Source organism: Chaetomium fimeti (genome assembly GCF_033439085.1).
Source record: "Chaetomium fimeti strain CBS 168.71 chromosome Unknown B0H64scaffold_6, whole genome shotgun sequence".
Lineage (NCBI taxonomy): Eukaryota > Fungi > Ascomycota > Sordariomycetes > Sordariales > Chaetomiaceae > Chaetomium > Chaetomium fimeti.
Window position 1 is genome coordinate 1,373,838 of NW_026944334.1, and position 15,279 is coordinate 1,389,116.

Sequence of the window (15,279 nt, forward strand, 5' to 3'; positions counted from 1 at the left end):
GCCAGCAGCGATTTTACATAGTATTACTCTCTTTCAAAACTTGTCAAAATGAATTCGGACACATCCACGTTCCACGCCGATGCTTCGGGGACCGCTCCCAAGCAGACCGAGTACATCCCCTTCCTAAAGCTGAACGACGGACATGAAATCCCCATGGTAAGTAGCATGGGAATAGCCCTCAGTGTACGGCACACCCTGTTTACACCGCCGGTCTAAGCTCGGCTACGGTCTCGGGACAGCCAGATTCAAACGGGGCAACGCAGACAAACTCGACGAGAACATCATCAACGACACCGTGACCGCCATCAAAAATGGCTACTACCACCTCGACGGCGCCGAGGGTATGCCTCCCCCTTCCCCCCCTTACCACCCCCATCCTAACCCAAACCCTCCTCCTCCGCCTTCTAGCCTACGGCAACGAAGCCGAGCTCGGCGCCGCCATCGCGCGCTCGGGCGTGGACCGGTCCAAGCTCTTCATCACGACCAAAACATCCTGCCGGGCGGGCGAGACGGTCGAAACGGCCTTCGCGCGGTCACTCGCCAAGCTCGGCGTCGACTACGTGGACCTGTACCTGATCCACAGCCCCTTCTGGGCGCGCTCGCCGGCCGAGCTGCAGCAGAAGTGGGCCGAGATGGAGGCCGTGCGGGCGTCGGGCCGCGCCCGCTCCGTCGGCGTCTCCAACTACCTGCGCGAGCACCTCGAGGCCACCCTGCAGACGCCCGGTAGTGCGGGTCCGCCGGCCGTCAACCAGATCGAGTACCACCCCTACCTGCAGCACGACCCGGACGGCCTGCTGGCCTACCACCGCGACAAGGGCATCGCCCTCCAGGCGTACTCGCCCCTGACGGCCGTGACCAAGGCCGCGCCGGGCCCTGTTGATCCCGTGTATGAGCGCCTCGCGGAAAAGTATGGTGTCACCCCCGGGGAGGTTGCGCTCAGGTGGTGTCTTGATCAGGGGATTGTTGCCATCACCACGAGCTCCAACGAGGAGCGGTTGAGGACTTGGATGCAGAGGCTGCCGCTCTTTAAGCTGACGCCCAAGGAGGTGGGGGAGATTGCGGAGAAGGGGAGGGAGAAGCATTTTAGGGGGTTTTGGGGGAAGGAGTTTGCTGAGGATGATCGTCGTTAAGTTGCTGGTGCGCGGGTTGGATACAAGCAGTCGGATAACGGCCGTGCCTTAGAGAGACGAGCATATTCGGTGGAAGTAATTATAGTCAAAGGCCTGCAATAATCCAACCAATTGAGTCACAGTGGCGAGCACCACCATGATGTGAAATAGTTGATGGGAGGAGCCCCATATATCGAATTTGCCTGGATATCGACTCTCGGGAAACTTGGTCTAGGGAAATGCAGGAGTCAGGATCAGTTATGTTGCCATCAAGTGTGCGACCTCGGGAAATCTGGAGTCTTACAGCGTAAAAAAAGGTTCCAGCCAGAAGGAAGCCCCCTTCGACCAGATAGTAGGGCATTCCGGATTGCTTAACCATTTGCGACCAGCCGAACATCGTGATTCCATGTATCAATGGTGCAAAGCCAGACGTACCAAGCCCCACGAACGTGAGTGTTCGGAAAATGCGGAACTCGCGACCCTGGAATCTCGGACTGACCATGATTCCGATGGTAAGCGCACCGAGAATTCCAGTCTGCCAACCAAAGTAACTGTCAGATACAAGATACAAGTGTATGGGGCACACGGACATCGACTCACCATAGACCAGTAGATGTTGCGTTGCAGAGATTCGCAGTAGAAGACCATGCGTATTCCCGAGATGAAATCGCCCACTGTCAAGAAGGCTATGCCCACCAGATCAAGCTGTAGACAGAGTTGTTCCACCTTGTGGGAGTGGTTCAGCAAGGTGTGGTATATCGTTGACAGCCCCAAGCAGATAACGGCAGTCAAGAGGAAGAAGGTGAAGATGAGGTAATCAGTGGCCGTGACCGTGGAGTATCTACTTGCAAGATACTGTTGGATATACCACTCGCCGAGCAGAAAGGCGATCCCTGGTATCAAGTGGGAATATATGTTTACCGACTCGTTGTGAAGATAGGACCAACTGCTGAATGAGACCTGCGCCGAGCCTGAGATTGGGCGATAGCCATGCCGAATGTACCCGCTATCCTGTTGCCATTCCGGAAGCTCGTCAAATGAGAGAAGAACTGGGCGTGCCTTGCTGGCTTTGGGTTTATTTCTCCAAAATCTTTCGTGCGCGTAACCACTTCCCGCGACAGGTAGCTCGTTGCGCTCCTCGGCTGGTTGCGAGGGCGAGACCCGACGATGAGCAGGAGGCATTGCTATCGCGCCTGGTGGCAATATGGGAGACGATACTTGGAGGGGCAGGCTGGGACGGGAAGAAGGGCTTTGTTGGGCTTCCATGCTTCCATTTGCTTGGGAGGCAACTGAGATCTAATTGAAGTTGCTGACCGCCGGAGGTAACCCCCTTATCTAGGCCCGGGAATTAGAAAATGGTATGGCATCTAACACGGTGTTAGATGCCAACTCCAAGGCTTCCAAATCCGGTATACTTTACAACCTACGACCAGGGCACATAGGCAAACACGGGATCCCGTCCGCTCCGACCCCCCTCGTTAACCTCGCAAGGGCCGGATTAGTAGTTGGGTCGGTGACCAGCGAATCCCCGGTGTTGTATGTTTTCTTTGTTGTTCTTTTGTCACCCTGCGGAAGACTTTAGGATAGATGTTTGATAGGCGCTAGTTACTTGTTGCGATTCATGTTTAGGAATTGAAATACAGGGGTTGCTAAAGTTTAGACGCGTCTGTCCTACCCAAGGTCCATACCAGGTAGTTCGTTGCGCCGCTTACAACTCATCGTCTGATTCTGTTTCGCTGCCCTCGGCCGGCGGCGGGGTAGCAGCCTTGGTCTTCCTGACCGGTCTCTTCGGGGGGTGTATCGCGACGTTCTTACCTTTCCCTGCCTTGCTGGTTGCTGCTGCACTGGTCTTAGCTGTCGGCTTCCGTTGCTGGCGAGGCTTAGGCGGTGGTGACGGCGCCGGGGCTGCCTCTTCTTCGTCCGCCTCGCTCCCGGTCTCGGTTGCCTCGCCATCGGTGGTCTCCTGGTCCTCCGACTCGGGACTTTCCTTGATCTCCTGCCGTGGTGATGGCTCCTTCGAATCGACATCCATCTCCTCGACACCAGTGCTGGGCGCCACCTTTTCGAACCCATCATCTGAATCGGAAGATGATCCGCCCCCGGAAGCATCCTCGAGCGCTTTGCGCTTCGCACGCCGGGACTCGGCCGGTTTGCCGTCTTGTGTGATGTCAGGACGCGTGGCTTGGTAGGCGCGCGCCGCGTCAAGCTTCGAATGGTCGACTTGGGCGGTGCTGAGAAGACGTTGTTGCTCGCGGATCTTGACCTTCTTTTCGTTGAGGAGTCCGCAGAACTTTTCCAGCATCTCAGCCTCCCTAGCTTTCTTGGACTCCGTAAGCTCGTCCAGCTGGTTCCTCAGTTCGGTGATGCGGGCTTCGAGGTCGGATACTTTGGCCTTCTCAGCGACTACTGTCTCGTGGAACTTCTCCCTTTCCACAGCCGCGCCGCCACACCAGTCAAACAGTTGTATAGCTTCATCCGCTTTGTGGTTGAGTGTCAGAGCGCCAAGGCGTTGCTGGAGAAGACTGTTAGCTTCGTGTCCAGTCTTTGATGATACGTGTAAAGACTTACGTTGATGCCTGCAACCCGCCGCCTGATGGTGATCGTAATCGACTTGCCCACATTAGCCTCCGCGCCCGCCTCGATCCCCTCAATCGGCTCAGCGCCGAGAAGCAAAGCCTTCAGGATGCTCTCCCATTCCTCCGACGAACAAGGACCACTAGGAACCCTCAGCTCACCAACCCGGTCGTGCCTTACTACGGTGCATGATCAGCTTTATTGAACAACCAAGAGATTGGTCTATACATAGATGGCCTATAACTGGCCTGCTAGTTTCGGAAAGAGGGACTCACACTTGACCACGTAAGGTTCCTCTCCCTCGGTGGCGACAAACTTGATGTTCAGCGGCTTGGATCCCGAGGGCGTTACCTCGCCCAGAACAAACGCGCCCTCTTCGTCGGTCCGAGGGACGCGGATGATGTGAGAGGACACCATGGTCTGCCTAGGTGGATGGATCGGATCCCGCGGCCGGGACGGGACGGAGATTGGTGGTCCGGCGGAATATACTGTTCCGTATTTTGCGGCCTTGCAGGTGGTTGATGGGAGCGGCGCCGCTGGGGTGAAACAGGCTGTGAGATTTGAAGGAGAGCGTCTTAATGCTCCGAAGTAATCAGATGTTTGATTCGTTTCACGCCTTTAATTCTTGTACAACGGCGCCGAAAAGCTTGGTGGGGGAGGATCAACCGTAGAGCGGGGACGCGGGAGTTTGGGAAAGTGTTGTTTAAAGGCCAATGCAAAGCTTCTATTTTCGTTTCATCCGTTCTTGCCCCAAGTTATCTATTCAAGTTGAAGAGAGATGGCGAAGCCCTGAATTTTGTGGAGGGTGGGAAAATCGGGATGTGTTGTTGAGCTCAGACCTGCAAGTCGCAGGCAGCAGGTGGGCTCAACTTTAGGCAACCCTGGGACTCAGAAGCACAGAGCAAAGACACAGAACGCCCAAACCACCCTCTCGATTTTCAAGCTTTCAACATAACTGCACAACGTGTGATGCAAATGACACTTTGAGCGGGGCGAGAATGGATAGTTTTCGCCATGAGGCCAGGAGTTGGTTTATCCCCAATTGTGGCGCCGCCGTGGTCCCACGATGTTATCGTCCTCGAACCGATGTGCGAGAGCTGACCTCGCGATTTATATGTGACACCGGAGTTTGATGCTTTCATGCCGCTGGCTCTAATATTCCGTCAAGCTCCAACATAGGGGGACGGGAGTCGACCTGGAAGCGGGCAACAGGCTCAACTCGTGGGTAGGGAGGGAGGGAATGAAGCAAATGTTCATGCTAAGACCACTCGATGCTTAGTTAGGGGGAAGGTGGGGAGGCGCGTTTCGCGTCATGAACGCGCTCCCTCCCCGTCAGGGCTGGACGAACCAGGTGGCGACAACGGCTGGTAACTGAGGTGACCCTGCACGAGCCAGCTTTAGGGTCATGGGGTGCATCCACGAAAGATTTGGTACCTGCATCTTATCGTTCCCTAGGAAACACGCGTGAACGTAACGACTGCAGGGTTTAAGCAAACATTATTTTTCTGACTCAGTCAGCCTTCATGTGCTGCTGCAGTGTTTTATCATCGGTTGTCAAGGCTTGCTCTCGAACCGGAACCGTGCCTGTCTCACGAGTGTGTGCGAGCGAATATTCTGGGGAGAGTGGGGTCGTGGGGAATCCGGCTTCGTTAGCCCGCCCAATAGTGGCTCCACCTTTGTCTCTCGGGTGCAGCTTGGCCCCCCTTCGCCTGCTTTCTGCATCCCTCTCCCGACTTTTCCAGCCACAGACCTCGATTTGACAGTCCCGCCATTTCAATTTCGCAAGCCCACGTCGCCTCCGCGCCTCCGCCGGGACAACACACACGACACCAGATATTGCTGCATTCTTCCAATTATCCTTCTTGTCGACCCACCCTGAAGGACTTCGATACCTCGAGCTCGCGCTACCCGCTTCATCCCGATTTCCCATGCAAACTATCTGCACAGCACCCCTCAACTCCGCACGTTCGTCCCATCGACCCGACATCGCATAATTGGGCAGAACTCGACTTGCTTGGTATCACACCTCCGTACCACAACCGCAACCCAATCCGACCTTTGCGCTCTTCGTCCCGAACCGAATTGATCAGTCAACTGTTGGCGATTGGTGGCCAGAGGCTCAGTGCTGTCGACTATGAATCCTCATCACTGATCACAACGCCCCGCGCTACACGTTGCAGTGTGCTCCGGTACGCTCGCCGCTCGCCGCGACCAAGGAGCCGCTATTCTATCACTCGCGCATAAACCCGCATTTTTCTTGGAGAGTCAGCCATGGACTCCTCCACGTTGCGCCTGAAGGCGCGTCCGCCCGTAGAGGATCAGATAGAGAACTGGGACGATGAGGACTTTATTATGGACGGGGACGATATCGGTTTTCCTTCCATTTCAAACTCGGTCAACGTCTCATCTAACCGCCGCGATTCGGCGTCCTCGTTCCGATCCGATTTCGAATCAATTCACGGGGAGGAGGAGAAGCAAGTTCATTTGCCAGACAATGACGAGAAATCGACTCTCGATGCGATCGCTGCGGCCGCAAAGGCCGGCATCCCGCTCCCCAAAAACGTCCCACCCTCGGCTCTTATGGGAGGCACAATCAAGCGACTTGGCGGCAGGAAGATCAAGAAGATAATCCAAGAGGACTGGGTGGATGACCTTGAGTTTCCCGATGCTGGACAGGCGTTGCAAATCAAATCCAGGGACAGCGCTCACTTTCCGGAAGTTCTGCGCCAGGTCAGCAACTCGGCCCAGCCGAGCCCATCAAAACCGCCAAGAGAGTTGCCCATAATGATGCAGGAGGAGCCCAAGGACACAAAATCGACCTCATCGAGCTTTATTGACCTAGAGAAGTTTCGAGACGCCGATGACGATGACGACTTTTTTGGAGATGGCGGTGACACCATCAAGGTGTCCAAGAAACGTAGCGCACCGAAACCTCTATCTTTAATCACGCCCCCGACTCCTCAGAAATCCACCGGCGGAATCCTTGGCGGTGATGACGACTTTGAGGATGATTTCGAGCTCCCGGAGGATGGCAAGCTGAAACTTTCGTCCAAGAGGGAGATACCGAAGACTCCAACCCTCACCAACATCCTAGAAGACCTCGACTGGGCCGAAGGCAGCCTCGGGACCAGGTTCGGCGGTACTCGACGGGATGCTCAATCCACCCGCAGTTCGTCTGTCTCCGCTTTCAGTCCCAGTATTTCGAGCTCGATCATGGAAAGCGAGGACGAGGCATTTGACGGCTTGATCATTCCAAACGGGCCACTTGATCTCGGGGAGAGGTTGAAACGCCGCCGCAAGAGCCGCTCTCCCGCGCGAATCCCGGAAGAAACCATCCATGAGGAACCCGCCAGGGAGGAACCCACCAGGCGGAAATCCGAGAAGGATGAAAAGGAAGACTTCCTCGCTGGTCTCGATATCGGTGACGGAGAAGTTTTCGACTCGAGAAAGTTGACACTCAACCGCAACATTCAGGTCAAGGCCACCAGACCCACCAGCCCTTCACGACCCAAGGCGTCGGTTGCGCTCAAGTTCACGAACAAACCCGTCACTGCATCCCGACTCCCGCGGCCTATGGGGCCGATGGTTAGCCACGAGCGATCGCATACCCAATCCTCGCTGGAACCTGTTTCTGAAAGCGGTGGCCCAATCCAGCGCGCCCATTCGAGGCGCTCTTTGTCTCGCATGGGAGGGCATTCAGCGCAATCTTCTGTAACAAGTATTGGTAGCGCTACGGCCCCAACGACACCCTCATCTGGGCAGACTGTAACGTCAACAACGCCGCGACGGAGGGAACTTGGCCAAAGGACATCGCAGGTGTCGCTGAGAAACGACCCAACCACCACAAACACGCAGCTGCTCCGCCTGAAGCGCTCGTTGCCCGCAATGCGCGCGACTCAGTCCCCTGCAAGGCCCCCGCCCACTCGTGCGTACGAACGGCCGCCCTCGCGAACTGAACAAACAACCCGAGGTCCGCCCACGCTGCGACCCAAGACCCCCGTTGAGCGCATGCGGACCTCTGAAAGCGCCGCTGCTTTGGCCCGCAAAGCTCCTGTGCCATTCCTGCCTGCCGGCGCGTCGGCAACTCAGTCATACAATGTCAACGCCAAGACACGAAGTTTCCGTCGTCACGATTCGGAAACAAGCATTGAATACCGGCCTAACTCAAGGGCAGTCTCTCGGTCGACGATACGGTCGCCTAGTCCGCGCCTGTTCCGCTCGGCAGAGAAAGCTGCTCCAGAAGGTGCTTGGGGCAGGCTCAGCATGCCTAAACGGGCACGAAACTTTGGCGACGGCCATGAACTGGATGCCTTCGATGATCTGCCCACCTCGACCAACGCAGAATCCAAGTTCCTCAAGCAGCCACTCAGCGCCAAGTCACAGACGAAGAGCAGGGGGTATCAAAGCATTTTGCCCGACCGTAATATCACCCCGTCCCCTCGCGCTCCATACCCCTCACGCGTCGATAACGTGCCGAGTTTTGCTCGCGATACTACCGCAAGCCGGATCGCACGGGAGACGAGTCTTGCGCAGCGCAACCCAGCGGGCATGATTGCACCGCTCACCACTCAACGCATTGCTCAGCTCTCCGTCAAGAACAACTTCAATGCCCAGCCCCAATTCACGCTACCTACCGCCAAGGGCAGGAAAATGCGGCGATCGCCGCAATCTAAACCGCACCTAATATCGAATCTCAACCCGCCAAAAGACCCAAAGAGTTCGTTGTCCCTTTTTACTCCTAGTTGCGTATGTAGCATTGTTAACACGTTGTAGTGGTCAAGGGCATGTGGTACAACCCAGAGACTTTCCAATGGGAGGGCAATGACAACGCGCTTAATGCGTTTGAGATTCCAAACTCCTCTCCGTCTATCACATCTGTGCCTCAGCCAATTGTTCGCGAGCGGGAGACCGCCACGCCGCGTCCAGCCTTGATCACCAACATCGGTGCCACCAAAGGGGTGCAAGTCGTCGGCGGCATGGTCTTTGACCCGCAAAACATGTGCTGGCTGAAGCTGGCTCCACAGAGCAAATCAGAAAAGAGCGACACGCTCGACGGGTTCAACGCCTTTGACGATGACGAGGACGTGTTCAGGGATATCCCCGACCTCGAGGAGCGCACCATGGCGTCCAGCGACGGCGGCAACCCGCGCGTCAGCGACGTCAACCACGAGTGGCCGGTGGGCGAGGAGTTTGACGTCGGGCCCGAGTTTGTGCGCCGGCAGCGCGAGGAAGAAGACCGGTGGAGGAAGAAGTGCCATCTCTGGATCAACCACCAGGCTGACCGCGGCGATGCCTGGAAGTGGGCCATTCGCGACATCGTCAGCGATAACTGAGGCGCCGGTGCTCAGAGAAGGATATGGCTGAGGGGATTGTATACCAAGGGCGCCATCACAATCGGGAAGTGAGAGGCGTTATACTTTTGGAGTTTCAACAGCAACATCACGACATATGCTACGACTTGGGACGACTGGCCTGGTTGGGCGGACCAAAATACGGTGTTTTATTATGGATGGATTGCCTGATCTGAACAAGGATTCCGGGACTCCTCCCGGGGGCCTTGACAGAAATCAGAGCACGGGGAACGGTTCTGTTTGGTTTTTTTTTCCTTTTTGGCCGCCTTGCCGCGACCACAGCAGCACGACAAGCAAGGCATGGCCGATGACTCGGGGGAAATGAGACATGATGAATGACGACTTTAGACGATAGATGAGTAACGACAGATAGATGGGTCAGTCCTGACCATGCTCGGCTTCCGAATAGCTTGCTTAATCTAATATGCTTCTGTTCTCCTCTCCATTTGTCTACTGTGCTGTTCAATATTCTTGCTACCCGGTGACTGGCGAGAGCTAGTCCTGCGAGGGGCATGAATCCCGGGCCGTGTATTGTTTTAAACGAATAGGTCGGTCAACACGGGGTCCCGAGAGCTCACAAGTTCAAGTCACAGCAAGCACGAAGGAATATCGAGATCTTCCCAGCCGCCATCATATCAAACATGTGCAGAGGTGAAGTCCTGCTTGAGTACAATTTCTGACGTTTCAATTGCCGGTTGGAAACCACGATCCGATGCAATTAAAGAACAAATGAATTGAACTTTAAGTCCGGTGATCAAGTAGGGTGGTAGATACTGTGTAGGAACGAGGCTGGTGTTTGCTGCTCTTCGTGGTGCGATAAGATAAGCGCACCCCACCCCCACCCACTACGGCACCGAGCAAGTCCCGCCTCACCTCCAACTTGGCATCACGACCAAGCTGAGGACCGACTTCGTAACCGTCTCTCCTTCTTCCGACAATCCCACCCCAGAGCAACACCACAAGAAGAGAAAAGACAAAGAACCGCAAAAATGGCAACCGAAATCCTCTTCGCCAAAACCTTCCTCTCCCTCCTCGACGGCCGACCGCCCAAGATCTCGCCCGACCACATCGAGGACCCGCGTACCTACCCAAGCCATTCACCTGTTTGTCCCCCTTTCCCCCCCTCCACCCTCCCACCCTTTCAAACAACACACACAACCACCAACCCCCAAAACAACCAAACTAACCTCCTCACCACCCACCACACAGTACACCCTCCCGCGCCACGCCTCCCAAAAACCCTTCTCCAAACCCCCCCCAGCAACCACAACCACCCCCTCCGACCAACCCTCCTCCACCACCACCACCGGCACCACAACCACGAAACAAAACCCCGGCGCCGCCCCCGCCACCTCCGTAACCCTGCGCTCGGCCCGCAACCCCCCCTTCGAGCTCACCCTGCCCGCCGTCGCCCTAACCACCTCGCTCGCCGAGATCAAAGAGCGTGTGGTGGCCGAGACGGGGATCCCGCTGGACAAGATCAAATTGTTGGTGGGCAAGAAGCCGGTGGGGGATAGCAAAGTGCTGAAGGAGCTTGTTTCTTCTTCTTCTTCTTCTGGGGGTGTTGGGGGGGTGGAGTTGGGGGTGATGGTGCTTGGGGGAGGGGCGGCGTTTTTTAAGGGGGTTGGGGGGGCTGTGGGTGGGAAGAAGGTGGATGGTGCTGCTGCTGCCGGTGCTGGTAGTGGTGCTGGTGAGGTGGGAGGGGAGGGGGAGGCTGCGGTCGCGGCGCCGGTTGCGCAGGGGTTGAGTGGGGAGGGGGTGCTGAAGACGGAGGCGTTTTGGGAGGATTTGAAGGGGTATTTGCAGCAGAGGGTGCGGGATGAGGGGGTTGCTGGGGATGCTTTGGGGGTGTTTAGGGGTGCTTGGGAGGGGAGGTCATAGGATGTGGTGGTGATGATGGGTTGGTGACGGGGAACGGAGATTAGGAGTAGGGAGGTGTGTTTTATGAGGCCGCCTCGGCGGTGTATTCATTGCTATCAGCTCCCACGTGTAGCTTCTCCCACTCCGTAGACATGCCCGTTTCCCCCACGCAGGGCGATTACGGTACGTCAGACCAATGCACAAAACATTCCGATGCCGGGCGGGCGCACCCTCGGCCGATCGCTTTTTGCCGTCGTGAACATCAACTCTCTTTTCCCGCTGATCAGCAGCAACATGTCATGCCTTTACTTTCCCACATCGCACGCAAGCACGCAAGCAACATAGGCCACGCACACTGCCCAAAAGACGAGGAGTGCGCCGTAATTACCGGAACAACGCTCGCCCGACCAAGCCAACTAGAGAATGAGACACCAGGACCCAAAAAGACCATGCTTCCCGTTTTTAGGCGGCAGTGCCCTTGCTGACCGTCTTCACCAACGAGTCCCACTCGATGTCGTCGCTGTCGTTGGCCTGAATCTCAACGGCCAGGCCGGTCAGGGCGCGCTTAAGGGCGTCCTTGGAGGAGGCGTAGACCATCTTGGGCTGGTACCGAGTGTCAGTGGCAATTTAGAGTTGTGCGATGGGGGTCGACGAACCATAATACCGGCGTCATCGGGCGACCAGGCGATGAAAGTGATCTTGTTCCTGCGCATCCGTCAGTCTTGCCACCTGGCGCCGTGCCCGTTCGGAAGGGGCTTACCGGGTGCCCTCGCCAGATGCGAGGTCGTACTGAACATCGTAGACGGCGTAACGGGGGCCCTTGCCCACGGCACCCTGGAAGACCAAGTTAGCCGCTGTGTCAGCTCGATAGCAAACAAGCCATCCGTCTAGCTACCGCCCATCCATTGAGTGAACGGGGCCTACATACAGACTTGGTCTTGGACTGGGCGTTGATGAGCTTCTCGCGGAAGTTGTCGTACTCAGGGGCGTCTTCGCTGGTGCTCTCGACGACAATCTCCTTGTTGTCGTCGGACAGCTTGAAGATGATGTACTTGTACTTCTTGTTGAGCTTGAGCTCGTTGTAAGCCGTTACGCAGTCGGGGCTGACGGTCGCTCTAGAATCCGTGGGTTAGCTCGAGCTGTGTGGGTGTGCGCCTCTAACAGCGGCCATGCGTCCTGCCCCGGCATCTGCCATAAGACTAATGGGCCCGACGTTCGCTGGCCGTGAAGAAGGAATAGTATCAGAGTTGTCGGTGTGGAGAGTCGGGGTTACTAACCCGGATTGAGACTGCGCAAGCACAAGGTCAGCACGCCCAAGCCACTGAGAACAAGAAGGACGGGGTGATAATTACCATGATGTGGGATGTTGAGGCGCTAGCCTTGTATCGTCAAATAACGGGGATAAAAGTGTGTGAATCGAGGACGGCAAGCTGTGCTCAATCGCGGTGGTTAGCGAAAGTTGGCGGAGCTGTCGCAAGACGGGGGGATGTTGTGGGCGGGTCTGGGTTTGCGACGCCGGGCAGGAGCGAGAAAGAGGGGTTAAATAACAAGACGAGAGCTCGGCGAGCACAGCCTGCTTGTGGATGCACTTACGATAAGGGGTATTATTGGCTTTCTCGAGCGAAGGGCCAGAAAGAGTATCTGCAGTGGATTGGAATTCACCCGCTAAAAAGGGGAAATAAGAAGCAAGGTAGGTGCGAGTACACGAGGCAGTGGAGGTAGGTGAGCCAGCGATAATGAAACGGATGGAGGGGGAGGGGGGGGGCCTGAAAAACAACACCAGCTCCATTTGGTGGGGTCGTTGTCGGCGGTGACGGCGGGCTGCCAAGCTTACGTGATTTCGGCGCGGGGTGGCCCACACTAAAAGCAGGGAGCTCAAGGATGCAGGCCCCTGTTTCCAGCCATTTATTGTCCCACCTCCCACCCACAGAGCCACCCCCCGTCGTTGGGTTGCGCAGTCAGGTTGCAACTGATAGTTACGAAAGTTTCGGAGGGTCAACAAAGGGTAGGAGGTGAGATACAGACAGATTCGTCCCTCCTTAATCCAAACCAGGCTACGACATTTCTGCCTAGGTAGTACGCACTCACCACCATCAACAGCCACGCGCGGGTCGCCAGGCTTCATCATGTAATCAATTACATTCAGGGTTTGTTTTTCTCTCCGTCTGCTCTATCTACCCCAGTGTGATTGTAATATACAGGGCCACCACTGCCGTTTTATGCGGCTATGAACACAGAGGAAGCGTAGAGAGGAGATGACATGGCTCATTGTACAATCCGAAAACACCGAAGATGCCCCCAACCGAGTCGCCGTAAATCAAGACCAGAACCGTCGCACAATACACGCTACACTATTTTTACATCATGCCACCCATGCCACCCATGCCGCCCATGCCACCGGGCATGCCGCCGCCGCCGACGGGCTTGTCCTCGGCCGCCTCGACGATAGCCACCTCGGTGGTGCCGAGGAGCGAGGCGACACCGCTGGCGTCGATCAGACCGGTCCGGACGACCTTGAGGGGGTCGAGAATACCGGCCTCGATCATGTCGACGTACTCGCCCTTGGCGCTGTTGAATCCCTTGTTGAACTCGGCAGCATACTCGTCGCTGAGCTTGCCGATAACAACAGAGCCTTCGAGGCCGGCGTTCTCGACAATCGTCCGCGCCGGGCGGGTGATCGCGTTCTTGACGATGCTAACGCCGAGCTGCTGGTCGAAGTTGGCGGGCTTTAGGTCGTTGAGAGCGTTGCACGAGGCCTTGATGAGGGCGGTACCACCACCAGGGAGGATACCCTCCTCGACGGCGGCGCGGGTGGCGTTCAGGGCATCGACGAAGCGGTCCTTCTTCTCACCCACCTCGACCTCGGAGGAGCCACCGACCTTGATGACGGCGACACCACCAGAAAGCTTGGCGAGACGCTCCTGGAGCTTCTCCTTCTCGTACTCGGAGGTGGTGGGGTCGGCCATGACGCCGCGGATCTGCTCGCAGCGCTGAGCGATCGCGTCCTTGCTACCCTCGCCGTTGAGGATGATGGTGTCCTCCTTGGTGATGGTGATGGAGCCGGTGGTGCCGAGCATGTCAGGGGTGAGCTTCTCGAGCTTGACGTCAAGCTCGTTGGTGAAGACGGTGCCGTTGGTCAGGACGGCAAGATCGCCAAGGATGGACTTGCGGTTGTCACCGAAGCCGGGAGCCTTGACGGCGGCGACCTCGAGCTGGCCACGGAGCTTGTTGAGGATGCAGACGGCAAGAGCCTCACCCTCGAAGTCCTCGGCAATGATGACGAGAGGGCGGCGGAGCTTGTTGGAGATCTCGAGGGCGGGGATGATGTCCACGGCGGCAGAGATCTTCTGCTCCGACATGAGGATCAGAGGCTTCTCAAACTCGACCTTCTGGGACTTGGCGTCGGTGATGAAGTAGGGAGAGACGAAGCCGCGGTCGAAGCGCATACCCTCGGTGACGGAGAGCTCGTCCTGCATGGTCTTGCCCTCCTTGACGGTGATGACACCCTCCTTGCCGACCTTCTCCATGGCGTTGGCGATCAAGGCGCCAATGTGCTCATCCCCGTTGGCACTGATGGTGGCAACCTGAGCGATCTCAGCGCTGGTGGTGATGTCGCGCTTGTGCTTCTGGAGGTACTCGACAACGGACTCAACAGCGGCCTGGATACCACGGCGGAGATCCATGGGGTTGCAGCCGGCAGCCACGTTCTTGACGGTCTCGGAGAAGATGGCGCGGGCGAGCACGGTGGCGGTGGTGGTTCCGTCACCGGCAACCTCGTTCGTCTTGGACGCGACGTCGGCCAGGAGCTTAGCGCCGAGGTTCTCGAACTTGTCCTTCAGGGAGATGGCCCTCGCGACCGTCACACCATCTATTGCTCTGTTAGTCTTGTTGTTTGCTATAATCCCGTTCTATATCAGGGATAACGGACCCTTGGTGATCTTGGGCGAGCCAAAGCTTGACTCAATGAGGACATTGCGACCCTTGGGACCGAGGGTGGTGGCCACCGCCTTGGCAAGGGTCTCGACACCGTTGAGCAGAGCTGCGCGGCCCTCGACACCGAACTTCAGCTCCTGTGAGAAGCAAACATTAGCATCTGCCAACCTATGTTTGTTTGTGAAGGATCATGGCTCAGGTGCCTCTAGGAACAAGTGCCGGAGCCAATCCTCCCCTCATGACGTACCTTGTGAGCGAAGCGGAGCTGCTGGGTCGACCGGAGCCGTGCGGCCCCAAGCGGGGAAGAGACCGAGGCTCTTGTCAACGCACGCTGCATTGTGACTGGTGTATTAAAGCAGATACAAGGAAACTAAATTTAAGAGAAGCTCGGCTGGGTATCACGGTCAACTTCGGAAGGGGTGAAGAAGGAAGTTGGAGAGAGAAATGGAGAA

General features: G+C 56.8%; 6 protein-coding genes across 6 annotated transcripts; 3 read left to right on the forward strand and 3 right to left on the reverse strand.

Annotated features, from left to right (window-relative positions):
• Nucleotides 1–48: 48 nt before the first annotated feature.
• On the forward strand, nt 49–1,130 carry B0H64DRAFT_326560 (NADP-dependent oxidoreductase domain-containing protein; the record flags this gene model as incomplete). The annotated part of the gene is made up of 3 exons (XM_062800745.1): nt 49–156; nt 218–341; nt 409–1,130. The coding sequence occupies 3 exons, from the start codon at nt 49–51 to the stop codon at nt 1,128–1,130; spliced, it is 954 nt and encodes a 317-aa protein (XP_062656794.1).
• A 48-nt stretch (nt 1,131–1,178) lies between these two features.
• B0H64DRAFT_327928 (mPR-like GPCR protein) lies at nt 1,179–2,291 on the reverse strand (the record flags this gene model as incomplete). The annotated part of the gene is made up of 3 exons (XM_062800812.1): nt 1,179–1,340; nt 1,414–1,644; nt 1,710–2,291. 3 exons carry the CDS (start codon nt 2,289–2,291, stop codon nt 1,179–1,181), a joined length of 975 nt encoding a protein of 324 aa, XP_062656795.1.
• Nucleotides 2,292–2,596: 305 nt separating this feature from the next.
• On the reverse strand, nt 2,597–4,248 carry B0H64DRAFT_209764 (uncharacterized protein). The gene is made up of 3 exons (XM_062799399.1): nt 3,959–4,248; nt 3,678–3,862; nt 2,597–3,621 (listed from the first exon to the last, which is right to left on the reverse strand). The coding sequence occupies exons 1-3, from the start codon at nt 4,098–4,100 to the stop codon at nt 2,818–2,820; spliced, it is 1,131 nt and encodes a 376-aa protein (XP_062656796.1). The 5' UTR covers nt 4,101–4,248; the 3' UTR covers nt 2,597–2,817.
• A 1,706-nt stretch (nt 4,249–5,954) lies between these two features.
• Nucleotides 5,955–9,016, forward strand: B0H64DRAFT_444554 (uncharacterized protein; the record flags this gene model as incomplete). Its single annotated transcript, XM_062806792.1, has 4 exons — nt 5,955–7,268; nt 7,412–7,608; nt 7,886–8,400; nt 8,457–9,016. The coding sequence occupies 4 exons, from the start codon at nt 5,955–5,957 to the stop codon at nt 9,014–9,016; spliced, it is 2,586 nt and encodes an 861-aa protein (XP_062656797.1).
• Nucleotides 9,017–9,833: 817 nt separating this feature from the next.
• Nucleotides 9,834–10,915, forward strand: B0H64DRAFT_476842 (cell-cycle control medial ring component; the record flags this gene model as incomplete). Its single annotated transcript, XM_062808170.1, has 2 exons — nt 9,834–10,137; nt 10,244–10,915. The coding sequence occupies exons 1-2, from the start codon at nt 10,024–10,026 to the stop codon at nt 10,913–10,915; spliced, it is 786 nt and encodes a 261-aa protein (XP_062656798.1). The 5' UTR covers nt 9,834–10,023.
• Nucleotides 10,916–11,356: 441 nt separating this feature from the next.
• On the reverse strand, nt 11,357–15,164 carry B0H64DRAFT_444556 (heat shock protein 60, mitochondrial precursor; the record flags this gene model as incomplete). The annotated part of the gene is made up of 7 exons (XM_062806793.1): nt 11,357–11,497; nt 11,551–11,599; nt 11,655–11,728; nt 11,823–12,009; nt 13,256–14,762; nt 14,823–14,964; nt 15,075–15,164. 7 exons carry the CDS (start codon nt 15,162–15,164, stop codon nt 11,357–11,359), a joined length of 2,190 nt encoding a protein of 729 aa, XP_062656799.1.
• Between the last annotated feature and the right edge of the window lie 115 nt (nt 15,165–15,279).